This window comes from Elephas maximus, chromosome 2 (assembly GCF_024166365.1).
Source record: "Elephas maximus indicus isolate mEleMax1 chromosome 2, mEleMax1 primary haplotype, whole genome shotgun sequence".
NCBI lineage: Eukaryota > Metazoa > Chordata > Mammalia > Proboscidea > Elephantidae > Elephas > Elephas maximus.
The window spans coordinates 153,436,191-153,463,940 of record NC_064820.1 but is presented as its reverse complement, the minus strand read 5'-3'; the positions used below and the strand labels follow the sequence as shown (position 1 = coordinate 153,463,940).

The window sequence follows — 27,750 nt, the reverse complement described above, 5'->3', positions numbered from 1 at the left end:
GGAATAAATCTAACGAGGGACGTAAAAGACCTATACAAAGAAAACTACAAAACACTACTGCAAGAAACCAAAAGAGATCTACATAAATGGAAAAACATACCATGCTCATGGATAGGTAGACTCAACTTTGTGAAAATGTCAGTTCTACCCAAAGCAATCTACAAATACAATGTAATCCCAATCCAAATACCAAAAAACTAATCATTAACTTTATATGGAAAGGGAAGAGGCCCTGGATGAGTAAAGCACTACTGAAGAAGAAGAATAAAGTTGAAGGACTCACACTACCTGACCTCAGAACCTACCATATAGCTACAGTAGTCAAAACAGCCTGGCATTGGTACAATGACAGATACATTGACCAATGGAACAGAACTGAGAACCCAGATGTAAATCCATCTACCTATGGTCACTTGATCTTCAACAAGGGCCCAAAGTCCATCAAATGGGGAAAACTCAGTCTTTTTAACAAATAGTGCTGGCAAAACGGGATGTTCATCTGCAAACAAAAATGAAACAGGACCCATAATTCACACCATACATAAAAGCTAATTCAAAATGTATCAAAGACCTAAATATAAAACCAAAAGCTATGAGGATCAGAGAAGAAAAAATAGAATCAATGCTAGAGACCCTAATACACGGCATTAACAGGCTACAAACCATAACTAACAACATATGAACTCCAGATAAGCTAGATAACTGGGATCTTCTAAAAATTAAACACTTATGCCCATCAAAAGACTTGATTAAAAACAGAATCTACAGATTGGGAAAAATTTTTTGGATGTAACAAATCCGACAAAGATCTAATCTCTAAAATCTACAGGAAAATCTAATACCTCTACAACAGAAAGACAATAATCCAATTAAAAAATGGGCAAAAGAAATGACTCCTGTCTGGAGGTGAGAGGAGAAGGCAAGAGGGAGACAGGAGCTGGTTGAGTGGACATGGGAAACACAGGGTAGAGAGGAGGAGTGTGCTGTAGCATTAAAGGGAGAGCAACTACGGCCACATAACAATGTGTGTATGAGTTTTTGTATCAGAAACTGACTTGAATTAGAAACTTCCACTTAAAGCACAATTAAAAAAAAAAGAAATGAGCAAAGTAAAGGAACACTTCACCAAAGATGACGTTCAAGCAACTAATAGACACATGAGGAAATGATCTGTGATCACCAGCCGTTACAGAAATGCAAGTTAAAACCACAATTAGATATTATCTCCACCCCCTACTCCCACCCCCACCCCCCCACCCCAGCATTACTGGCACAAATCAAAGAAACAGAAAATAACAAATGTTGGAGCGGCTGCAGGGAGACTGGAACTCTTATGCACTGCTGGTGGGAATGCAAAATGGTGTAACCATTCTGGAAAACGATACGGTCCTTCCTCAGAAAGCTATAAATAGAAATAACATATGATCCAGCAATCACACTCCTAGGAATATATCCTAGAGAAATAAGAGCTGTCACACGAATAGGTATATGCACACTCATGTTCACTGCAGCATTGTTCACAATAGCAAAAAGGTGGAAACAACCTAGATGCCCATCAACAGAGGAATGGATAAACTACGGTACATACACACATTGGAGTACTACGCAATGATAAAGAACAATGATGAATCTGCGAAGCATCTCACAACGTGGATGAATCTGGAGGGTATTATGCTGAGTGAAACAAATCAATCACAAAAGCACAAATATTATATGAGACCACTGTTATAAAAACTCATGAAAAGGTTTACACCCCCAAAAAAGCAATCTTTGATGGTTATCAGGGAAGTGAGGGGTGGAGATGGAAAAAAAAAAAAAAAAGAAATGCCAACATTCATTTGGCTGCCTAGCACTAAGTTACAAAAGGCATTTAACTGGTCATTTGTTGAATAAGTGAGTGGTAGTTCCAAGGGAAAAAGGAAAATGAGGTTATAAAAAATTTTCACTCATGTATAAGAGGGGCTCCATGACACAGTTGAAGCATGTCATGCTCTCTTCTGGTCCTTTACAACTATAGAATTTGGAATAATATCACTTACCCTGAGGGCTATTGTAAGAATGAGAAGCCATGTCCATAAAGCTCCCAGCCCAGAGTCAGGTACCTCAGTCGGTGCCCATACATGGTAGTTACTGACAAGAGCGGGCTCTGGAGTCAGGTTGCTGAGTTTGAATCTCAGCTCCACCACTTCCTAGCACATGTGACCAAGGAATAATAACAAGACTTAACTCAGAGGGTTGTTCTGAGGACTAAATAAGCTAATATATAAAAGTGCCTGGCACACAATACCAAAAACGAAACCCAGTGCTGTCGAGTTGATTCCAACTCATAGCAATCCTATAGGACAGAGTAGAACTGCCCCACAGGATTTCCAAGGAGCGCCTGGCGGATTCGAACTGCCGACTCTTTGGTTAGCAGCCAGAGCACTTAACCACTATGCCACGAGGGTTTCCGGCACACAATAAGTGCTCGATAAATATTAGCTCTATTATTTAGAGCTGGTAATTATTATTTAAGGAGCCCTGGTGGTACAGTGGTTAAAGCATTTGGTTGCTAACCATAAGGTTGGCGGTTTGAACCCACCAGCCGCTCCGCAGGAGAAAGATGTGGCAATCTGCTTCCATAAAGATTTACAGGCTTGGAAACCCTATAGGGTCACTATGAGTCAGAAATGACTCGACGGCACTGAGTTTGGTTTTGGATTTATTATTCGTTAACGACAATTACATATTGATTTTTGTTGTATGCCGTTGAGTCGATTCTGACTCATAGTGATCATACATGACAGGAGAACTGCCCCATAGGGTTTCCTAGGATGTAATCTTTATAGCAGCAGATTGCCAGGTCTGTCTCTTGCAGAGCAGCTGGTAGGTTTGAATCACCGACCTTTCCAGTTAGCAGTCAATCACTTAACCATTGTGCCATCAGAGCTCCTTACATATTGATTATTATTTAATAATTAATATTAAAAGACTTGGAACATTTGCCTCAAACTCTTACTGTTTTGGTGGTTTTAATCTACGAATTAGTTTCAAACCACCCATATTCTCCAGCTTCAGACTAGACAGAGGATCAGAAACAAAATCTGTCCAGTCAGGAAAGAAAAAGTTCTTTATAGTTTCAAATTCCCAGAGCCTTCTCCCTGGGCAGGCGACCAAAAAGTCATATATTTTCCAGCTGATAAAGCTGATTAAGGAAGGCCTTTTTCTCCACTGGGCTCAAAAGCAATGGCCAACTTAAATTTTTAATTATGACACTCCATAGCAGCAGTTCTCAAAGAAGGGCGATTTTGGCCCTCAGGGAACATTTGATAACATCTGGAGAGTTATTTGGTTTGTTGTAACTAGGAGATGCTACTGGCGTCTAATGGACAGAGCTTACGGATGTGGCTAAACATTCTGCAATACACAGGACAGTCCCCCACGACAAAGAATTATCCAGCCCCAAATGTCAATGTGCTGAGGCTGAGAAACTCTGCCCTATAGGAAAGTAGCTTATGAAAAGGAAGTGGGGGGAAGAAACAGAATACACAGTGGTATCTATACTGCAATGGCAGCCAGGCACAAATGGCACTTTGCATGTAAGTAAAAATTTCATAAGAAATAAGAACATGAAAATTATTTGAGATGATGAGGCAACTGGATTATGAGTAGAAAATTTTTTTAAGTTATTTTTATGAGAGTTGTTACTATGAGGACCAGAAAAGAGTGAGGGGAGGCATTCAGTGGAGGTAAGAATGCCCCAAAGCTATATTGCTTGGTTCTGGTTTTTCACAAAGCTGTGACTGCCCGTATTATAGCGTGCTCCAACCCCTGTTACATAATAAATACTCTGTCTTACACCCCTCACAAAAAAATGAATAGGTGAGGGAGGCAAAAGTAGTACAAACAATCCTTTCTGCAAAATCAAGCTCAGAGTTTAATAATTTGAAAAAGCCTTCTTCACAGTCTCATCCTGTCCTCTTTTCTATACATCTCTAAATTCTTCCTCTTTAATCACTCGGCAAGTAGTTACTGGGGAATCTAGTAGCCAATCAATGCTAGACAAGGTCTCTGCTATCATGGAGCTTTCAGATAGTATAACCGCCCCACAGGGTTTCCAAGGAGCAGATGGTGGATTCAAACTGCCGACCTTTTGGTTAGCAGCTGAATGTTTGACCACTGCACCACCAGGGCTCGTCAGATAGTTGGGGAGACCTTAATTCTATTACCAGAGTCATGACTGTAAGATTGTAAACCAAGATGAAGGACAGAAATCTGACACAGAATGGAGGTGGGGAGCCTACTCAATGGCACTAAAGTGACACATGGGTGAGATGCCATAAGGAGCCCCCATGGTGCAACCATTAAACACTTGGTTGCTAACCGAAAGGTTGGCAGTTTGAACCTATGTAGCGGCTTCAAGTGAGAAAGACCTGGTGATCTGCTTCTGTAAAGATCAGAGCCAAGGAAACCCAAAGGGGCAGTTCTACTCTGTCTCATGGGGTCGCTATGAGTCAAAAATTGACTCGACGGCACCTAACAACAACAACGTACTGAGCCAAGAGAAGTAAAGAATTTCCCAAGCCATACAGAGGAAATGGGGGCAGTGGTAGCTCAGGGGTACAATTCTTGCCTTCCATGTAGGAGACCTGCGTTTGATTCCCAGCCAGCGCACCTCAAGCTCAGCTACCACCCACCTGTCAGCAGAGATCTGTGTGTTGCTGTGATGTTGACTAGCTTTCAGTGGAGTTTCTAGACTAATATAGATTAGGAAGAAAGGGCTGGTGATCTATTTCTGAAAAATCAGCCAATGAAAACTCTATAGATCACACTGGTCCTGATGCTGCTGTGCATGGGGTCACCCTGAGTTAGCTCGATGGCAGCTAACACCACCACAGAGGAAATTGTATTTGTAAAAACATGTTGGAGGAAGGAGCACAGTAAGACCTTTCCCTCCTTGTGGGCACCTGCACTCTGTCTCCTCCCTTTTCATAGCATGTCCACTTTAAGGTGTATGTGCCCAAGCCCACTTGCCAGGTCAGAAACCACAAGCCTCTCAAGCTTTTGACAGACCAGCTAAAGCCTTAAAGATGCTGGCCCAGGCCCACGTGAGACCTGAGGGCACTTTTCCAAGGTATTCCATGAAAACAATATTTGGGCATTAAAAAACAAACCAAACCCGTTGCCATCGAGTCGATTCTGACTCATAGCAACCCTACAGGACAGAGTAGAACTGCCCCATAGGGTTTCCAAGGAGCATCTGGTAGATTTGAACTGCCAACCTTTTGGTTAGCAGCTGCAGCTCTTGACCACTATGCCACCAGGGTTTCCCCATAGTATATGCTACAAGATGTGGGAGGAAGGAGAAAAAAGGATTGGACAAAGATAAACTGAGGAAAAGATATAGAGGAGTATTTTGCAAGATTCTTGTCATCAAAAAGGCAGAGACCAGGATAAACTAGGAGGTCAAGAAGGAAGTAGTACCAAAGAGCCACGAAGTATACCATGCCATCAAGCATGGACAAAGCTCTGTCTTGGCCAGGTGTGAAGTGAGAAGGCAGCAAGGGAGCAGAGCTCACAGGAGGTGGTGACTTAGCCTGGAGATGGAGCCATTGAGGCAGTATCATTATGGCACAGTGATTAAGAGTCACGGCTGCTAATCAAGGAGGTCGACAGTTTGAATCCAACAGGTGCTCCTCGGAAACTGTATGGGGCAGTTCTACTCTGTCCTATAAGGTCTCTATGAGAATCGACTTGATGGCAACGGGTTTGGCTTGGTTTTAATCCTTAGCTTCTTCTTTAATAAAACAAACGTCATAGGGTTGTCATGCCGATTAAATGTTAAGAGATTTACAGTGCTCAGCACCAGCCCTGTCACAGGGCAGTAACACAATATCAGCTCTTGAGGTCCACTCTCAAAGTTCTGTAACGGTAAGATAAGGAGGAAAAGGAGCCAAAGGTAAGGCTTGAAGGAGAAATGCCTCACAAGATACCTCATGCAGCCAGAAATACGGGGGGAGTGGGGCACTCAACCATTCAACAAATATTTGAAATAGAGTAGTGAACATAACATACAAAAGTCCCTGACTTCAAGGAGTTTATATTCTAGTGTGAGGAGTAAGGCAGCCAATGAACAAATAAGCATAACATATTAGGTAGAGAAGAGAGGTGGGAAGACTAGAAACAGAGAATGCCAGTGGGAGTGCTCTATTAAATGGGGTGGGTGGGAAATTGGAAGAACTCTGACTAAGAGATGGCTGGGCAAAATTCAAAAGGAAGTGAGAATATAAGTTGTGTACCTTTCTGAGGGAAGGGAAAGGAAATTGTTGTTGTTGTTGTTAGGTGCCATTTGAGCTGGGTTCTGGGTTTGACTCATAGTGACCCTATGCACAACAGAATGCACCATCCTCACAATTGGTGCTACACTTGAGCCCATTGTTGCAGCCACTGTGTCAACCCATCTCGTTGAAGGTCTTCCTCTTTTTCACTGATTCTCTACTTTACCAAGCATGATGCCCTTCTCCAGGGGCTGATCCCTCCTGATAACATGTCCAAAGTATGCAAGATATTCTCTCACCATCCTTGATTCTAAGGAGTATTCTGGTTGTACTTCTTCCAAGAAAGACTTGTTCGGTCTTTTGGTAGTCCATAGTATATTCAATATTCTTCATCAATACCACAATTCAAAAGTGTCAATTCTTCTTTGGTCTTCCTTATTCATTGTCCAGCTTTTGCATGTATATGAGGCAATTGAAAATACCATGGCTTGGGTCAGGTGCACCATAGTCCTCAAGGTCACATCTTTGCTTTTTAACACTTTAAAGATATCTCTTGCAGCCGATTTGCCCAATGCAATACAAATGATTTCTTGACTGCTGCTTCCATGGGTGTTGATTGTGGATCCAAATAAAATGAAATTCTTGACAACCTTAATCTTTTCTCCGTTTATCATGATGTTGCTTACTGGTCCAGTCGTGAGGGATTTTGTTTTCTTTATGCTGAGGTGTAATCCATACTGAAGGCTGTGGTCTTTGATCTTCATCAGAAAGTGCTTCAAGTCCTCTTCATTTTCAGCAAGCAAGGTTGTGTTATCCACATAATGCAGCTTGGTAATGAGTCTTCCTCCAATCCTGATGCCCCGTTCTTCATATAGTCCAGCTTCTCAGATTATTTGCTCAGCATATAGATTGAATAGGTATGGTGAAAGGGTACAACCCTGATGCACACCTTTCCTGACTTTAAACCATGCAGTATTCCCCTTGTTCTGTTTGAACAACTGCCTCTTGATCTGTGTACAGATTCCTCATGAGCACAATTAAGTATTCCATAATTCCCATTCTTCACAATGTTATCTATAATTTGTTATGATCCACATAGTCAAATGCCTTAGCATAGTCAATAAAACACAGGTAAACATCTTTCTGGTATTCTCTACTTTCAGCCAGGATCCATCTGACATCAGCAATGATATCCCTGGTTCCATGTCCTCTTCTAAATCCGGTTTGAATTTCTGGCAGTTTCCTGTCAATATACTGCTGCAGCTGCTTTTGAATGATCATCAGCAAAATTTTGCTTACATGTGATATTAATGATATTGTTTGATAGTTTCCACATTCAGTTGTATCACCTTTCTTGGGAATGGGCATAAATACAGATCTCTTCCAGTTGGGTGGCCAGATAGCTGTCTTCCAAATTTCTTGGCATAGTTGAGTGAGCACTTCCAGTGCTGCATCCATTTGTTGAAACATCTCAATTCCTGGTGCCTTGGTTTTTGTCAATGCCTTCAGTGCAGCTTGGACTCCTTCTTTCAGTTCCATTGGTTCATGATCATACGTTACCTCCTGAAATGGTAAGGCAGAGGGAATGGCAAATACAATGGCCCTGGAGTGGTGTGCCTGAACAGAATGATAGTGGACGTTAGGGAGGCAGCAGGTGCCAGCTCATATAGAGCCTTGCTGGCCACTGTAAGGACTCTGGCTTTTACTCTGAGTAACATGGAATGCTATTAGGGTGACAGAGAGAAAACGGACAGCAAGGGGCAGGAGTAGGGAGATAGGTTACGTGGTTATGACTGCAGATGAGAGAAGACTTTGGAGCTGTCCCACAGTAGTCTCAGGCCAGTGGAGATTCTCAGGGTGGATTGGGAGTGACTCTCAGCAACTGGCTTCTGCTCCTCTCCTGAGAGCTCCTCATTACCATCCATCCAAAAGCAAAAACTCAGCACATCTGTACAGGCCAAAGCAGTATACTAATTTTTCCTCATTGCCCATCGAGGTGCCATAAACTGTAGATGTATTATTTATTCTTCACCACGGTCCTGCAATCCCCATTTTACAGATAAGGAAATACAGCCCAGAGAACTGAAGAAACTCTACCTAGATTCCTAAGCCAATACGGCTCCTGGCATACCACCATGCGGTATCCTTGTTGGGACATTCTGTCATCTGACACCTGGCAAAGAAAGAAGGCACTGAGCTGGACTTCATCTATTTGGAAAGGCTTCCCAGGGCAATGAAAATGTCTGATCTAAGTTTCTGATAAAATAGGGACAAAGGGCTCAAAAAAGCCATGCTGTAATTCCATATTCCAAGCCAATTAGCCAGAGAGGCCAGACTGTTAAATTTCCTTCCTCTTCCATTCTCACATTGACTAATGATAGCAGGGTCAGACACCAACAACAGCATGCAGAAGGAGAAAGATGTCACTCTATCACCTTCCCCAGAATCTCTGACTGTGAAATAAAACCTGGACATCTCATAACTTCTTGCTGGTTGGCCAATGATGGGCCCAGCAGGGCACTCCGGAACACTCTCCTCTTTACCTTCTTCAAATTATAAAGAAGTACAATGAGGTCACCGGGTAGTTTCCTACTTACAGGTTTAGAAACCCAATTCAAATGCCAACTGGGTTTGTGAACTCCATGGGGCATCCCAAGGACTCTGCTGAAGCAGAATTTATTTTGTTTTACATCAATACGTTGCCAGATATCACATTCCTATCCTGGAAGAACATGTGCAAAACCCTAACACGTGGACTCACAGAAGTTAAATAGCAAGGGCAGGGTCTCAAAGGGAAAGGAGAAAGAGGCCCAGACACCTAACATGGATTCACATCACTCTCTAAAATGCTAATATCTCCCACTCATCCAACACATATTTACGGAGCAAAAAAAAATTTTTTTTATACCTTGTGCCGAACACTGTGTTCTAGGTACTGTGGAACCAAAACCAAATCCAGTGCCGTTGAGTTGATTCCAACTCATAGCGATCCATAGGAACCAGAGATGAAGAAAAACAAATAAAAACCACAAAACTCTGCCTTCTTGAAGCTTACAACAGGAAGTAGGGCACACTCAAAGATCAAGGAAGTTACATAACCTGCCCAGTCACAGTGTTAATAAGAGGGTTTGAACTCACCTTTATCACCTTACACTTTATCTCTGTCTGCCAGGAAACTGGTGCCCTGCTATAACTACCAGGGTTCCTGGAGAAGGCAGGGAGTGGGGGTGGAGGTGAGGGTGGAGAGTTGGGTACAACAGGCACTGAAAAGGAGTTTTCCTTTGGTAGGTGTGTTGAGAATTTCTGTGGAATTTGTGCTGGGTGGCAGCAGCACGGCAAAATGAGGAAAAGCACTAAGCTTGGAATCGGGAGAGTTCCATCCTAGTCAAAACTTACCAACTGTGGGCAAGTCACTAAACCTTTTTGGGCTTCAGCTTGAATGTCTCTAAAAAGAAGGGATTAGCAGAGAATGTGGAAGGAGGGTATGTATCATTGCTAATGTCAAGTGGATATTGGCTGAGAGCAGAGAATAACAGAAAGAACTTTACCTGTGTTTTACTGACTACGCAAAGGCATTCGACTACATGAATCATAACAAATTATAGGTAACATTGCAAAGAACAGGAATTCCAGAACACTTAATTGTGCTCATGAGGAACCTGTACATAGACCTAGAGGCAATCATTCTAACAGAACAAGGGGATACTGTGTGGTTTAAAATCAGAAAAGGTATGTGTCAGGATTGTATCCTTTCACCATACTTATTCAATAGGTATGCTAAACAACTAATACAAGAAACTGAACTATGTGAAGAACCCAGCATCGGGATTGGAGGAAGACCCATTAAGAACCTGCGATACGCAGATGATACAACCTTCCTTGCTGAAAGTGAAGAGGACTTCACGTACTTACTGATGAATATCAAAGGCTACAGACTTCAGTATGGATTATACCTCAACATAAGAAAAACAAAAATCCTCAGCTGAACCAATAAGCAACATCATGATAAATGGGAAAAAGATTGATGTTGTCAAGGATTTCATTTTACTTAGATCTACAATCAATGCCCATGGAAGCAACAAAAAATCAAATGATATATTGCATTGTGCAAATCTGCTGCAAAAGACCTCTTTAGAGTGTTAAAAAGCAAAATATGTCACTTTAAGGACTAAGATGTACCTGACCCAAGCCATGTCTGGGTCATATTGCCTCATATGCATGCGAAAGCTGGACAATGAATAAGGAAGATGAGAGAAGAATTGATGCACTTGAAATATGGTGTTGGCAAAGAATACTGAATAGACCATGGACTGTCAGAAGAACAAACACATCTGTCTTTGAAGAAGTACTGCCAGAATGCTCCTTAGAAACAAGGAAAGTAAGACTTTGTCTCACATACTTTGGGCATGTTATCAGCAGGGACCAGTCCCTGGAGAAAGACATCACGCCTGGTAAAGCAGATGATCAGCGAAAAAAAGGAAGACCCTCAACAAGATGGACTGACACAGTGGCTGCAACAATGGGCTCGAGCATAGCAACAATTGTGAGGATGGCACAGGACTGAGCAGAGTTTTGTTCTGTTGTGCGTAGTCGCTGTGAGTCGGAACCGAATCAGCAGCACCTAACAACAACAAGCCTAACGAAGGCTGGTAAATTGGTTTCAAATCTATTCATAGTGGCTGCCTAAGATTGCTTCAGTAAGAGGTTTCTGAAGCCACATTCACAGGCTTAGCAGGAAAGTGCCATAACTAAGATTAGTTGTGTCTGCCATGAGCTTGGTAGGGTGGTTAACCTGGATGGCCATCTGAGAAGACTCTTGTACCTCTGATGATCTGAGGTATATAAGTGGGAGTCATTTTGAAATTTTGGTGATAGAATTAAAAATTACCTTCTTTCGTGACCTAACCAATTCACAAAAACATTTTTAAAAAGAAAGGTTTCTTATTTTCTGATCTATGAATAGAGATACTGTTTTGCTTGATTTTTTTACTTTAAATGGTCTTGATACTATGGCATATTCGTAAGAACCTAAAAATAAATTTTGTTATTTAGGATGCATCACTGAAACAAGAGTTCACCTGTTGCCACTGGAACTTGTAGTAGTGTTTCCAAAGGTGCTGCTATGACTCCCAGCCCATGTACTGTTTCGCACTGTGACCTTGCCACTCTCCCACAAGGAATGAAGTCTATTTCCCCTTCCTCTGAATTTAGGCTAGCTGGACCTGTGGTGGCTTTGACCAAAAGCATGTGATGGAATTGACATCCTGAGAATTCTGAGCTCAGGCATTAAGAAAGCTGGGCAGACAATTGTATTGTGATTATGTGAGGTTTGGGGAAACCTGGGTGAAAAGTATATGGAATAACTTGCACTATTTTGCAATGTTTTTTAAGTATGAAATTTTTCAGTTATTAAAAGTTAAATAAAAAGGTTTTGGTTTATTTTTTAAAGGTAGCCTCTACCTTTGTACCCTAACATGGATGAAACCCAGCTACCCTAAGACTGCCATGCTGTGAGGATGCTCAAACTAGTCACATTGAGAGACCGGTGGCAAAGAGAAACCCCACTCACCCAGTCCCCACCTGCCTCAGCCATCCAACTGAGATGCCAGATGTGATTTTTTCTTTTTTTTAATTTGAGAGATTTCTTGTTAAAATAAGCCAGGAATACAAGATTCCATTGAAACTGAAATAGCTGAAAGAATATGATTAATTAAATCTTCAAGCAAAATAAGAAGGTGGTCAAACAAAGTCAGTATGAGTGGAGAAGCCCAAGACTGGTTTGGAATACAGAGAAGGATAATAGTATCTCAGCCTGGGTAACTTTTGGCCCTTTCCAGCAGTTAGTGTGCCATCATGCTCCCATCCTTCTCTCCTTCCCGAAGCATCTACTAAACCAAATGGCTTTTCCTCTATATTGTAGGTATAAGTGAACCCAGTTGGACATGTACCCCTTTGGACATGACATGAAGCCAAGAGGAAAGTTTATAAATCTCATCTGAGGGTAGAAAATGCACAAACCCAATGCAGGACACTGATTATCATCTATGTTCCAGCCCCAGGGGAAGCCACGTGGAGCAGAGATGAATCTTTCCTGTCCTGCCAAACCCTGACCAAATCACAGAATCATTAGCCATTAAGATCTGGGGTGCTTCAGCCAAAGATTAGACAGGCCCATAAAACAAACAATAATATACATAGCTCAACCATATATATGAGACTAAATGGGCACACCAGCCCAGGGGCAAGGATGAGAAGGTGGAGGGAACAAGAAGGCTGGGTGAATGGAAACGGGAAACCCGATGTCGAGAAAGGGAGTGTTGACACATCACGGGGTTGGCAACCAATGTTACAAAAGAATATGTGTTTTAATTATTTAATGAGAAACTAATTTGTTCTGTAAACCTTCACCTAAAGCACAGTAAAAAAAAATTTTGGTGTGATTTCTTATTTAGCAATAGGTAACAAAACTCAAACCATACATCATACATACATATGTAACCATACGTCAAACTTCCACCAGTGGCAAAAAGCCTTAAATTCTAGTTTGGCAAGATCTGGCTACTCAAACGTGCGTTTTGGATCTAATCCTCAGGCTGAAGTCAGTTTCACACTCTTCCTAAGTGCTTTTGTTTCCCTAGGTTCCTTTTTATACAGTATCCTACTCAAAGAATATTAGAGGGTCTTTTTTTTGGTAGGAGGGTTTCTGCTACCTGTATTGTCTCTTCCCTCAGAGTCCCTTCTGTCTGCCTGTTTTGATCATCATCTTTCACGTTGGAGGCTTTCCTCAGATGTCTGATGTTTCTTTGTTGTTGATTAATATTCAAGGCTGAGGTTCTGACACTTGTGGTCTTATGTCTTGACTAATAGAAATGGTGAAAGCCCCAACATTTTAACGGTTAGGTGACATTTCCTTGCATGCAAACCTTACATTGATTATTCAAAGGATGATTGCATCATTTCCAATTTATAATTAATACTGCAATAAAAATATTTATTCACAAATCTCTACCTTCGATTCCAAATACTGCCGTAGGATAGCATCCTAGAAGGGTGACTTGAGGATGAAAGAATCATGGATTTTAAGGGTTCCCCCCTTTACATTTTAATATCTGATAGCTTCTTTGGTTTAATAAAAATATAATATTTCCCAATTGTAAAGCAGGATACACAGACCTGCCAGTTTGAACGTGAAAACATTTAGACCCCATTACAAAACATTATAAAGCTCCATCTAGGTTAGTTTCCCATCTCTGGATCTCAGTTTCTCTCTTGTCTACATGTGCTAATTCATCTCTCTTTGGTACTCTGTATCATGTAATTTCTGCTAAGACTTTTTTTAGACGATACAAAAGAAACTAGAAGTGGTCATCTTTGAGGAGATGATCAGAGGGCTGGAAAATCAGAATTTTACTTTTATTTCATATCTTTCTACACCATTTGAATTTTCCAGCTAAGTGAATGTATTACATTTTCAAAATGTCAAAAGCGATGATCTTCATGGTGTGACTACAGGTTTCTTTTTGTTTCTTTCCTTATGCTTTTTCATATTTAAACAAAAGATAACTTGTGATGAAATAAAAGTAATGGTGAAAGCCTAAATTAAGACATTAAGAGCAAGACTGACTGATTTCAGACATTAAGGAAGTAAACCGAACAGAAAATGGGAACTAACTGAATTTGGAAAGAGAAGAGGTGCCTTAAAAGAGGTTTGTACAGAGGGCAGTTAAACCACACGGAATTGGCAAATTCTACTGGAGGTGTGGGGTCGGTAAAGAAAACCTTCCTGGAGGAAGTGATGTTTTGTTTGAGGCTGAGACAGAAGTCGGAATGAGGGGTGGGGAGTAAAGGGAGCAGTGTGAACAAAGGTAGGCTAGGCCCCTCATCTATATGTGGACTACTTAGATGATGACACCCTGCACTGCAAGCTGATGCAGTTATTGAATGAAACATCTGGTGGTCTTGGAAGGGGATGGGTGCTTTTGAACACAGAAGAGACATGAATTGTTGAGGCCAAAGTAGGACTGTAGTTGTCTGCAAGGATGGTCACCAGTTCCTCTCAACCTGCATTTATGTGCCCTTCCTCCTATCAAGAGATGGAGTCTATTGTACATGAATGTTCATATCAGCATTATTCATTATAGCCAAAAAGTGGAAGAACTCAAATGTCCATAAACTCATGAATGAATGGTGGTATATCCATACAACGAAATACTGTTCAACAATAAAAAAAGAATGGAGTACTGGTACATGCTACAACACAGGTGAACATATTATGCCAAGTGAAAGAAGCCAGTCACAAAAGACCACGTATTGAATTATTCCATTTATACGAAATGTCCAGAATAGGCAAATCCATAGAGACGGAAAGTAGACTAGTGGTTGCCTAGAGCTGGCGGGGAGGGCACGGGGGGAGGAGAGAGGGAAACTGGAGGAAAATGGTGAGGGGTGATTGCTAAAGGGTATAAGGTTTCTTTTTGTGGTGATGAAAATATTATGGAATTAGTGCTATGGTTATACAATTCTGTGACTACACTGAAAACCACTGACTTGTACACTTCAAAATAGGTGAATCGTATGGTACTTTAACTATATCTCAATAAAGCTGTTACCAAAAAATAAAGGGGGAGGGGAGATGGAGTCTATTTCACCTTCTGTTGAATCTGGCCTGGCCTTATGACTTGTTTTGGACAAGAGAATATGGTGGAAAGTAATGTTGTGCCAATTTTGGGCCTGTCCATTAAAAGCCTGGCAGCTACCACTTTTACCTTTTTGGAAGCCAAGTGCCATGTAAAGAAGCTTCGATTGGACTACCCGATGATGAGAGACTACGTGTAGAGAGAGGCCACACAGATGCAAACCAAGATGCTACTCATGTGAATGAGGCCATCTTAGACATTCCAGCCCCAGCCAAGATGACAGCTGAATTAAGCCACCAAGTGATGAGATCACATAAAGCAGTAGAACCTCTTAATCAAATCTCATAATTGTGAGACATAAATCACTGTTGTTTTAGTACTGAGTTTTGGGGTGATGTGTTATATATAACTGAAAAACAACATCTCTGAACCTCAGAGTCCACTCTGTAACATGGGACTGATGCCACCCACCTAGCAGGGTTGTTGTGAGGATTATGTGAGCCTAATGCCAGGCACCATGCTCAAGAAACACTAGTTCTTATTATTATTACTAACCCCCCAGGAGATCCTTGACATAACCTGCCAGGTGCGTTCTCAGGGAAACCTCATTCCCACAAGCATCTGCTGCTTCCAATCACATAGTTTCCAAACGGCTGTTCTTCTGAGAAAAAAATTAAGTTTTTTTTGTTGTTGTTGTTTTGCTATAATTTCTGAAAAATAAATTCTGAACCATAAACAGGTGACTGAAGAAGTTTCTGCTAAAGGGTTCCTTTTTGAGGTGACTGAAAATGTCATGGAATTAGATAGTGGTATGGTTACACAACGCTGTGACTACCCATCTACCCACCTATCCATTTATTCATCACATCTTTATTCCTTACTAATTACCAAACACCAGTTTAGAACAGCTAAAGAAGATCCTCCCTCCTTTGAAAAAGAAACAATTCCCACCCATGGACTACACACTTGAACTTCAGCAGTGAAATGGTTATCTGCAGTAGTAGGTAAATCTAAAATCATTCAGCTGGAGAGAGAAGACTGATTTCTGTAGAGCGCTCACAGTAGCAGGAGAACAGAGGCCCCAAGAATGATTCTGATTGGGGATCTCAGGAGCAATGCAAAGAGCAAGAAATGGGACAGGTCTCTAATGGGGCACATCTCTTAGTGAGCCCACACCCTCAAAGCATCCGAGCCACAGTACCTGGGCCCCAATAAGTGAACAACTCGACCATCTGACATCACTTGAGTCTTTCAAAATGGGTCTGGGCAGTTAACAATTACAAGCTGATAACAGAGAAAGAAATCCCTGGGCATATCTTTAGGAAAGAATATTAAACGGCTTTCAATTGCATTTGTGAAATCATGGTAAATTGTTAACATTGAACTAAAAGACATGGTAAATTGTTAACACTGAATAAAAAGACAGAGCCTTTTGATCCTAAGAAGAATTAAGAAAATCTTTTTCTCAAAAAGGCTGACATCAATACTTAAATTACACCAAAGGTAAGAAAGAGAACCAAATCTGCAGGTATCGTCTGCATGAGGGACAAGGTCTGCCAAGCCTTCTTCCAGTTGCCATCAAGTCAATTCCGACTCTTGGAGATTCCATGTATGTCAGAGTAGAACCATGCTCCATGAGGTTTTCAATGGCTGATTTTTCAGTAGTAGACCACCAGGCCTTTTTTTCAAGGCACCTCTGGGTGGACTCAAACCTCCTTTCAGTTAACAACCGAGCATGTTAACCATTTGCACCACCCAGGGACTCCCTGCCAAGCATAAAGAAGCACTTATTCTAGACAAGCTCAATAAAGTTCCAAACTTATCAAATGTCAGTTACGGAGTCAGTGTGAACAATGTTGTTGTTGTTGTTAGGTGCTGTTGAGTCGGCTCCGACTCATAATGATCTTAAATATAATGTAACATGGCCTGGAAATGGACAGATAGACCATGAGGGCTGTGGGTGGAAGACATACCACCAGGCAGGCATTGGGCATCTATTAGATAACCCAAAAGCTGGGCTGGGTTTTTTTCTTTCTTTTCTTTCTATTACCCAGGAGGCTCCCTTGTGCCCTTCCCAATCAGTAACACTCCTCCCCCAGTCCACCCCCTACTCCATGGCCAGAAGTAACCACTATTCTGATCTCTATCACTATTGTGCCAGTTCTCCAATTTCACATAAATGGGATTATACGGAATGTAGTCTTCTGTGTCTGCCTTCGTTCATTCACCACAGGGCTACCACGTTTTGAAGCAGAAAACTCAGAAGCTGAGATTTTTAGGAAATCCCCCTCTGATGTCACAGACCTGAATTCCATCTACTCTGATTACACTGTTATTCTTCCTGAGCTACTCTGAGCATGTGTTATAAGAATTGTTACAAGAAAACAGAACCTGGGATTGCAAATGTTTTCCTTCAAGATAAATTAAACTTTAAAGGTACTCAAATATTCTATTTCAATCCTAACAGGGCCTCTGACTGGATCCTACAAAAGTATTATCTTTCCCATACTGAGTGCAAAATTCCTCTTAAATGTATTTCTTTAATGGTATCCATCCGTTCTAAAGAATCCTCAAATCCTGAAAGAAAATTAGTCATCAACTCTGTTATTACTTTTGATAAATAAGGAGTTAAACTATAGGAAAATCTCTCAGCAGTGGTCTAAGGCCCTAAATTCAGGTGAATGTGGGCCAGCTCAGTAGAAGAAGGGGGAAATTTACCTGGGTGGTCTTGAGCAAGTCATTACTCTACTCTGAGCCTCCACTGCCTCACCCTAAAATGGGATTAACCCCATAGGTTGTTGCAAGGATTAAATGCTAATGCATATAAGGCCATTAGGAGACCACTTGGCACATAGTAAGCATTCAGTAAGAATTAGCTGTTTTACAAAGATGAAAGCACTGTAAGGGAGCAACTATTCTGCAAACCAAAGGGTTATAAAACAGTCACCAGGACATCTAGCACAGTGCTTCTCAAGCTATTCTATTTCCAATCCTTTACAGGCTGATACTTTTGTAAAACGCAAGATTATTTGCTTGGATGTCACAGCAACATCACATTGCTCCAAAGTTTCTAAATGCTTGCTTTCACCTTCTGTACTTATCATAGTCGGATAACAAACAGTTCACAGACTGGCATCTGTCTGCAGACTGAACTTTGAGTAGCACTATTCTAGCACACAGGAGGGACTCAGGAGCCTGCTGAAAACTCAACTCACGAGTTAAATAGAATCATGAAAACATGTTAGTAAAGAAAAGCAACTCCATTAGCAGGGGCAGGAAGATGACTTGAGGGTCAACAAGCTGAGAGATAAAATAACCCTAAAAGGCTAAGCCCGAAAAACAAAACTGGCTGCTAGGCCAAAACCCAATGGGTACTTTCCCCTACCAGTGCTCTAGGGGTGGCCCTCAAAACACATGTTGGCCAGGAAGTCATCAGCCCGAGAGGGGATGAGGGACATGAAGGAAGTAGGCAGAACTGACTTGGATCTGAAGAAGCCACTCTAAGCCATAACCAAGCTTTGGGGACATCAACCATCACATGCAAAGGCCACAGTGTGTTCTCTGCCAAAGAAAACATGCAAATATTTCCTATGGTGATGTGAGACCGCACACATGGGCACCCACATATACACACATACCCAACATTCAGAGTACCTGTGGTTTTAGGAGGCTCCTGAGGTCCACCCTGCCAGCCGTACTGTGGGTATCCTTGGTAGGGGTATCCCTGAGGAGGTGGGTAGGGTCCACCCATAGGTCCTGGAGGGTAGACCTCAGGCCCCATTGGTTGTTGTGGATAAGGTGGGTATGGGGCCGACGGACCAGGGCCCGGATATGGTGGAGGATTCCCTTGGTTCATCAGGGACTGCAAACTGTACCTAAGGGACAAACAGACAAAAATTATTTGCATTTAACCTGTTGAAATCATTAGGAAAAAAACGTCAACCCACGAGATCACTTACAAAATACCTTAAAAGGTGGCTCACATCTCTTGCAAACCTCTAGCTCTGCCCATTTTGTTTCTACCTCACATCGCAGTTAACAATTACGTATCTGCTTATTTTCCTTTTGTCTGCTTTCCCCACTGGACAGTAGGCTGTGACAGCTGGGATGATAACAATTGTGGATCACCACGGTGTCCCTAGAGCCTAGCACAGTGTCTGGCACAAGGCAAGTCCTTCAATCAATGTATTGAAAGAATAACAGGATATTGTTTTTGTAGTACAGTGAATTGCTTTTATATGGCCCTTCTAGCCATGGTCAGCACTGAAGGCACTGGAGAAAAACAAGGCTCCAGGAATTGATGGAATATCAATTAAGATGTTTCAACAAACAGATGCAGCGCTGGAGGTGCTCACTAATTTATGCCAAGAGATCTGGAAGACTGCTACCTGGCCAACTGACTGGAAGAGATCCACATTTATGCCTATTCCCAAGAAAGGTGATCCAACTGAATGCAGAAATTATTGAACAATATCGTTAATATTATAAGCAAGTAAAATTTTGCTGAAGATCATTCAAAAGTGGCTCAGCAGTATACTGACAGGGAACTGCCAGAAATTCAGGTTGATTCAGAAGAGGATGTGGAACCAGGGATATCATTGCTGATGTCAGATGGATCCTGGCTGAAAGCAGAGAATATCAGAAAGATGTTTACCTCTGTTTTATTGTCTATGCAAAGGCACACAACTGTGTGGATCATAACAAATTCTGGATAGCACTGAGAAGAATGGGAATTCCAGAACAACTGTGCTCATGAGGAACCTTTATATAGATGAAGAGGCAGTTGTTTGGACAGAACAAGGGGATACTGTGTGGTCTAAAGTCAGGAAAGGTGTGCATCAGGGTTATCCTTTCACCATATCAAATCATTCTGTATGCTGAGCAAATAATCTGAGAAGCTGGACTGTTTCAAGAAGAACGGGGCATCAGGATTGGAGGAAGGCTTATAAACAACCTGCGTTATGCAGATGACACAACCTTGCTTGCTGAAAGTGAAGAGGACTTGAAGCACTTACTGATTAAGATCCAAGACCACAGCCTTCAGTATGGATTACACCTTAACATAAAGAAAACAAAAATTTTCACAACCAGACCAATGAGCAACATCATGATAAATGGAGAAAAGATTGAAGTTGTCAGGATTTCATTTTACTTGGATCCACAATCAACACCCACGGAAGCAGCAGTCAAGAAATCAAGAGATGCATTGCATTGGAGAAATCTGCCGCAAAAGATCTCCTTAAAGTATTGAAAAATAAAGATGTTACCTTGAGGACTAAGGTGCGCTGACCCAAGTCATGGTATTTTCATTCGTATCATATGCATGTGAAAGCTGGACAATGAATAAGGAAGACCGAAGAATTGATGCCTTTGAATTGTGGCATTGGAGAAGAGTATTGAATATACCACGGACTGCCAAAAGAATGAACAAATCTGTCTTGGAAGAAGTACAACCAGAATGTTCCTTAAAAACAAGGATGGTGAGACTGCATCTTACATACTTTGGACATGTTATCAGGAGGTAAAAATCCCAGGAGAAGGACATCATGCTTGGTAAAGTAGAGGGTCAGTGAAAAAGAGGAAGACCCTCAAGAAGATAGGTTGACACAGTAGCTGCAACAACAGGCTCAAGCATAATGATTGTGAGCACAGCGCAGAACCGGGCAGTGTTTCATTCTGTAGTACACGGGGTCATTATGAGTTGGAACCAACTCAACAGCACCCAACACCACCACCCATGGTCTTATAACTCCCACGAAAATGACTGGGTGGGACTATGCAAATAAGATGCATGGAATCCTTGCCAAGAACTACGCAAATAAGGTATCTGTGGCCCACCAAGGGGACTGGTCAGTTTTGCCATCCTGCTAGGCTTATAAACAGCCCATCTCAGAGGTTGTGGGGGACCTCAATACCATCAAGAAGAAGAGCCAGGAGCTGAGTGTGCCTGTTGGACCCAGGGTCTCTGTGCTGAGAACCCCTAGACCCAGGAGACAGAGAAAGCTGTAACACTGGAGATGGTGAGAGACAAGAAGCTGAGGCAAGCATGGCAGAGTCCAGCAACACAGAAACGGCAGCAGCAGAGCCAGAAGACCAGCACAAGACAGTGCAGTGGGCTTCCTGGTCCATGGAGTGAGGCAGCTACAGTGGGTGCGCCAGCTCATGAGAGAGAAAGAGCTGAGCACTTTTGGGGAAGAAGCTTGCTGGCAGAGTAGGCTGCCTCCAGGCACTTGGCAGCAGAGCTAAAGGGGCTCGCCAACCCACACAGCGAGAGCGTTGAGGTCCTTCAGGCAGGAGGCTTCCTGGCAGAGTAGGGTGCCTCTGGCAGTTATCGGTGGGCTATAAAGAGCTATAACACCTGCCCGAGCAGGGCAGAGGCATGCCTGCAGGCACAGCCAAAGAAGAAGCTGTCCTGATTGAAAAGTTGTATCCTGAGTTGTTCCAGTTACTTCCACTTTGATCCTGATCCTGAACGGTAACTTGTTACTTCCCTAATAAAATGCCATAATAGTGACTATGGTCTGTGAGTTCAGTGTGGCCGTTGCAACGAATTACTGAACCAGCAGAGAAGTAGACAGTGCCATGGGGAGGATGGCTGGTGTCAGAATTGGTAAAAAAGTTTGAAGAGCAGAGGTACGTCTGATCTTCACTTCATAGGAATCAGCTTTGGGCTGATGGTAACAGTGATTCTCATTCTGATGCTACTCTTACCATTTTACAGTTTTATTTTTAAAATTCTCTGAAATGCCCATAAATGTGATTGGATAGCTCCAAAAAGAAGGCAGAATTCTAACAGCACTATGAGTCAGACCAGTGGAAGCTGTCATAGTACTAGAAACCGTCCAAAATATATTGGGGTCTTCGAACAAGCAAGACTGCTAGCAGTGGCCAATCAGTTTGTAACCACTGCTGTACCCTGGACATGGGAGTGATCTGGTTGTTCTCCCCAAACCCCCCCGCAACAAGTAATGTGCTCAGTTATCACCGGACAGAGGGCAGAGCTGTCGACAGAGGACACTGAGCATCTCCTCTGATCCTTCAGACTCTGGAGGGCTCACCCAGTAACCACTCTCTTGACTGGGCTTGAAGCTCCTGGAGGGCCAGAAGCATCTTTATTCCTGTTGCCATCATCTCTGTAACCCTCATTAGTGCCTGGCACAATGACTTCCAGATTAAAAGCAAACAAACCATTATTGGGGAACACAGAGTATATACTCTCTGGATGATTCATTTAGACAGTATTATAATACCTGTAAACAGCCCTGGTGGCACAACAGTTAAGCGCTCAGTTGCGAACTGAAAGGTTGGCAGTTCAAATCTACCAAGTGGCTCTGGAAAAAGACCTGAAAATCTGCTCCCATAAAGATTACAGCCTAGGAAACCCTATGGCAAAGTTCTACTCTGTCCATGGGGCCAGTATGAGTCGAAATTGACTCAACAGCACCCAACAACAAAAACCACATGACATCTGTCATGCTGTTGTCTTGTACTGTTACCATCTTATGTATTGATATTTAACTTCTTACCAATTTGAGTGTCTTCCATTTCCAACTACATAGTAATTTCATAGACAAAGAGTCTATGATCTCAAAATTCAGTAATTTCACTATTCCTTTCATAACATGAAACAATGAATTTATAAGTGACTCTGTATGAAGAACAGAATAACCACAATGTAAGATTCCCTAAAAAAATCTGGATTAAAATAACAATAGTGGACTTTGCCAGCTGTCCACACATCCATATCCTCCTTTTCTAATGGTTGTCAGGTTTCCAGTCAGGTATCCAAACATTCTTCCTGCAGTTCCAAGTGCTTCAGGGGAAGAAGCTCATCCTATCCCAGCTCCACAGTGAGCCCAGTGTGATCTAAACCAATCTAAGTCACCGTCTCTTCTTTCCCACCAAGACTGGTTCAAGGAGTCCAGGATGCCAATCACAGATGGCATCTCTTAGCCACTGGGAATGGTTCCAAAAAGTGGCTCCATCAGCTCAAAGCTCAGGTATCTCCTGTCATACTTCCAATCTGTTCTTCTCCATGACCGCCTCCCCCCAACACACACACACAGAGTCTAGGAAGAACATGGCCCATAGAATTCCTGGCAGCCAATTTGCAGCCTTGAGAGGGCACCAACCTTAAAATGAAGTGGACACTGCAAAAAGGCAGAGCAGAAAGAATTCCAGGTTTAACTTTATAACAGTCCATAAATCAAAGACTGAAACCCAACTTAACCTAAACTACCGGTACAGACTTTCCAGTCATTGGAATGAACAGTAATGCAAGCTAATAAACTCTTCTGAGTGACATTCAACCAGACATACATTTATGCAGTGCTGACTTTGTGCCTGGCACTGTGCTAAGCAATAAGGTATAGAAATGAATATGTCTTAAACCCTTACCTTGGGCAATTGACTGAAGAGATAAAATGATAATGATCTTTAGAAAAGGTACTAAACAAACTGCTGGGTAGGAGTAGGGGCTTAAATGCAGTAGGAGGAGGTAGGGGTGGGAAGCGTTCCTTGAAGGAGGTGATTATAAATTGAAACTTTATAATAAGCAATCAGAATGGCTTGATTGCCTTAATTTTGACATCTGCCCTCTGTCCCCCATTTTAGAGACTGTCTTCTTTTTCCAGGGGCCTGCCAGGGTCTCAGAGAAGGCCTAGAATTCTTTCCCTTCTCAGCCATCTGGTGTGTGCCAATGTGTCATCACATCTGACCTGGGAATGGCCTTACCCTTTAGCCTAATGCAATGGCTCACAATGACTAACTGTTATGGATTGAATAATGTCCTAGTCATCTAGTGCTGCTGTAACAGAAATACCACAAGTGGATGGCTTTAACAAAGAGAAATTTATTTCCTCACAGTAAAGTAGGCTAAAGTCTAAATTCAGGGCATCGGCTCCAGGGGAAGACTTTCTTTCTCTGTCAGCTCTGGAGGAAGGTCCTTGTCCTTAATCTTCCCTGGTTGAGGAGTTGCTCAGGCACAGGGACCCTTGGTCCAAAGGACGGGCTCTGCTCCCAGTACTGCTTTCTTGGTGGTATGAGGTCCCTAACTCTCTGCTTGCTTCCCTTTCCTGTTTACCTCTTGAGGGATAAAAGGTGGTGCAGGCCACACTCCAGGGAAATTCCTTTTACATTGGATCAGGAATGTGACCTGGGTATTGGTGTTACAATCCCACCCTAATCTTCCTTAACATAAAATTACAATCTCAAAATGGCAGACAACGACACGATACTGGAAATCATGGCCCAACCAAATTGATACACATTTTTGGGGAGACATAATTCAATCCATGACAAGTAATGTCCACAAAAATATGCATTGTAAATTCTAACCTCTATTTGGGAATGGGTCGTCTGTTATGTTAATGACGCAGGACTAATGTAGAGTATATCTTGAGTCAATCTCTTCTGAGATTTAAAAAAAAGCCTTCCCCGAGAGCCGGTACCCTGAATTGGAACTTCTAGCCTTCAAAATTGTAAGAAAATAAATTTCCATTTGTTGAAGCCACCCATTTGTGGTATTTCTATTATAGCAGCACTAGATAATTAAGAGTTTGGTATCCGAAAAGTGGAGTGTTACTCTAACAGATACCTAAAATGTGGAAATGGTTTTAGAATTGGATAAGGAAAGAGGCCAAAAATAGTTTTAAGGTACCTAACAGTAAAAGCCTAGATTGCTTGAAGAGGCTTTTGGCAGAATTATGGATGTCAAAGGCAATTCTAGCGAGAGTTCAGAAGGAAGTGAGGAGCCGTAGCGAAAGTCTCTATTTAGTCTTAGAGAACGCACACCGCGTCAGCAGCAGTGTGCTGCTAGAAATGTGGACATCAAATGTGCTTCCTGTGAGGCTTTAAAGGAAAATGATGAACATATGACTGGACAATGGAGGAAGGGCGATGCTTTTTATGCAGTGGCAAAGAGCTTGTCTAAATTATATTCAGATGTTTGGTGGAAGGTAGAACTTGTAAGTGATAAACTTAGGTATCTGGCTGAGGAGATTTCTAAGCAAGATCTTAAAGGGGCCACACAGTTTCTCCTTGCTACTTACAGTAAAACGTGAGAGGAAAGAGATGGACTTAAAAATGAATTGTGCAAAATGAAAACAGGAACTTAAAGATGTGGAAAATTCTGTTGTACAAACTAAGCACACGTGTCCTAGAATGTTCACCAAGAATGTTGGTATACAATCTTTTGTTAAAAAAATTAAGTCTGTGACTGATGGATCTAAGCAACTACCATAGCAGAAAACCCATCAGCTTAGACTGAAGGGGACAGAGAAAGAACGAAAGGAAAGAATGCTGTCTACCTCTTGGAATTCTACAGGCAAAAACGGCAAAGGGAGCTACATCTGCTGTCCTCCGAGAAAAGAAAAGAAACATCCCTGGAGCACCTCACAGATCAGCAGAACTGTTGGAAAAAGCATCGGAAGCAGGGCCTTCTTGGTTTCAAAGGGTGAGGGCGCGATCTCATGGATCTCAAAGGGTGGGGTCATAGTCTTCTAGGTTTCAAACAGTCGGATCTTTGCCAACAGAGTTCTGGAGTATGGGGCTGTCATTAAGGTGTGCCAAGAGGATGGGGCTGCCACCCAAAGCTGAAGGGGTAGGTCTGCCACGCCCAAGGGGCAAAAGATTGGGACCTTCTGGGGCTGAGGGGGTGGGGTTGCCACTCAGATAGATTAGGGGAATGCGGCTGCCCAAAGCCTAAGGAGGAGAGTTGCCACCCCAGTGGGCCTGAAAGGCGAAGCTGAAACCCAGGGTCCGGGAGGATCCACTTAAAATCCAGAGGGCATGGCCAACACCCAGAGCCTAGAGGGCAAGGCCATTGCCCAGATGTTCTCAGAGAACAGAGGATTATTTTCAAACCTGGAGAGCTAATGTAATTTGTTCTGCTGGGTTTTGGACTTGCTTGGTGCCTGTTATTCCTTCTTTCCCTCCAATTTTTCCCATTTGTAATGGAAATGTCTACGTTGTACCTGTTCAACCATTGTACTTTATAAGCACATAACTTATGTTTTAGATTTCACAGGTTCACAGATGAAGAGGAATTTTGCACCATGATGGAATGTTTAAAAAAAAAAAAATGCCTAAAGTCGTACCCATATTTGATTTAGATGCTTCAGAAGATGAGATTTTGGACTTGGGGTTAATTTAAGACTTGCAATGATGTGATGGGGTGAATGTGTTTTGCATGTGGCAAGGGTGTGAATTTTTGAGTTCCAAAGGGTAGAATGTTATGGATTGAACTGTGTCCCCCAAAAACCTGAGTTGTAAATCTTAACTTCCACGTTTGGGCTTCCACCACTTGTCTGTCAGTCTGTCATACTGTGGTGGCTTGTGTGTTGCTGTGATGCTGGAATTGATTTCAAATACCAGCAGGGTCACTCATGGCGGACAGGTTTCAGTGGAGCTTCCAGACTAAGAAGAAGAACGTGGTGGTCAACTTCCAAAAAAGACTGGCCAGTGAAAACCTTATGGATAGCAGTGGAACACTGTCTGACATAGTGCCGGATGATCAGCCCCTCAGGTTGGAAGGTGCAGTGTAATGGATTGCTTTCCTGTGGTCTTTCTCACCATGGTCTTGTAACTCCCTCCCAAGTGATTGGGTGGGACTATGTGATAGGGTAATTGTGGCCCTGTGATGAGATTGGTCAGTTTTGCCTTAAAATAGAGCCAAATGCATCAGAGGGTGGATTCTATCACCACCAAGAAAGAACAGCCAGAAGCCAGCACATCCTTTGGACTAGGATCTCTGCACTGAGAAGCTCCTGCAACCAGGAGACAAAGAGTTGTAAAACTGAAGGCAGCAATAAGCCCCGGCAGAGACCTAGCAGCAGGAGACAGCATGGTGAGCTTCCCAGCCCACGAAGTAGGAGCTGAGTGCCTTTGGGCAGAGTCAAGGGCCAGGAAGAGACATGCCGGCAAGCACAGCTGAGAAGAGGCTGTCCTAATAGAAGAACTGTATCCCGAGCGTTACTGAGCCTGAATTGTAATTGTTATTTCCCTAGTAAACTCAATAATCACTGAGTATTGTCTGTGAGTTCTGGGTGGCCATTGAAATGAATTATCAAACCCAGCGGAGTGATAGAGAGTGCTGTGGGAGGGACAGTTGATGTCAGAATTGGTAAAGATGGCGGAGGGAGGAGGCATGTCTGACCTCCGCCTCATAAGAATCAGACTTGGGCTGTTGATCTTGATTCTTCTTTCCCCTTGTGAAGTCAGAGGAGGTCAGACACTGCCCCCATGCCATTTTTACAGAAGGCACTCAAAATACAACTGGGGAAGGGCTGCCTCTGCAAAGTAGAATCAACCTTAATTATGCGGATGGAGTAAAGCTTTCGGGACCTTCATTTACTGATGTGAAACAGCTGCGAACATCCATTAATAACTGGAACATGGAATGTAGAAAGTTTGAATCTAAGAAAATTGGAAGTCATCAAAAATGAAATGCATAAAGATCGATATCCTAGGCATTCGTGAGCTGAAATGGACTGCTTCTGGCCATTTTGAATCGGACAATCTCATGGTCTACTATGCTGGGAATGACAAATTGAAGAGGAATGGCATCACATTAATCATCAAAAAGACCGTTTCAAGATCTATCCTGAAGTACAACGCTGTCAACGACAGGGTAGTATCAATATGCCTACAAAGAAGACCAGTTAACATGACTATTATTCAAATTTACACACTAAGCGCTAATGCCAAAGATGAAGAAATTGAAGATTTTTACCAACTTCTGATGTCTGAAATTGATAGACATGCAATCAAGATGTATTGATAATTACTGATGATTGAAATGCGAAAGTTGGAAACAAAGAAGGAGAATTGGTAATTGGAAAATATAGCCTTGGGGACAA

The 27,750-nt window shown here is 42.3% G+C and overlaps 1 protein-coding gene across 1 annotated transcript in view; it reads right to left on the bottom strand.

The window, feature by feature from the left end:
* The window catches only part of CYSTM1 (cysteine rich transmembrane module containing 1), an 82,826-nt gene that overhangs the window by 19,121 nt on the left and 35,955 nt on the right, over positions 1-27,750 (bottom strand). The window contains exon 2 of the mRNA XM_049873803.1: positions 18,548-18,768. Within this exon, the coding sequence (XP_049729760.1) occupies positions 18,548-18,749 (202 nt within the window). The 5' untranslated portion in view covers positions 18,750-18,768. The remainder of the gene's footprint in view (positions 1-18,547; positions 18,769-27,750) is intronic.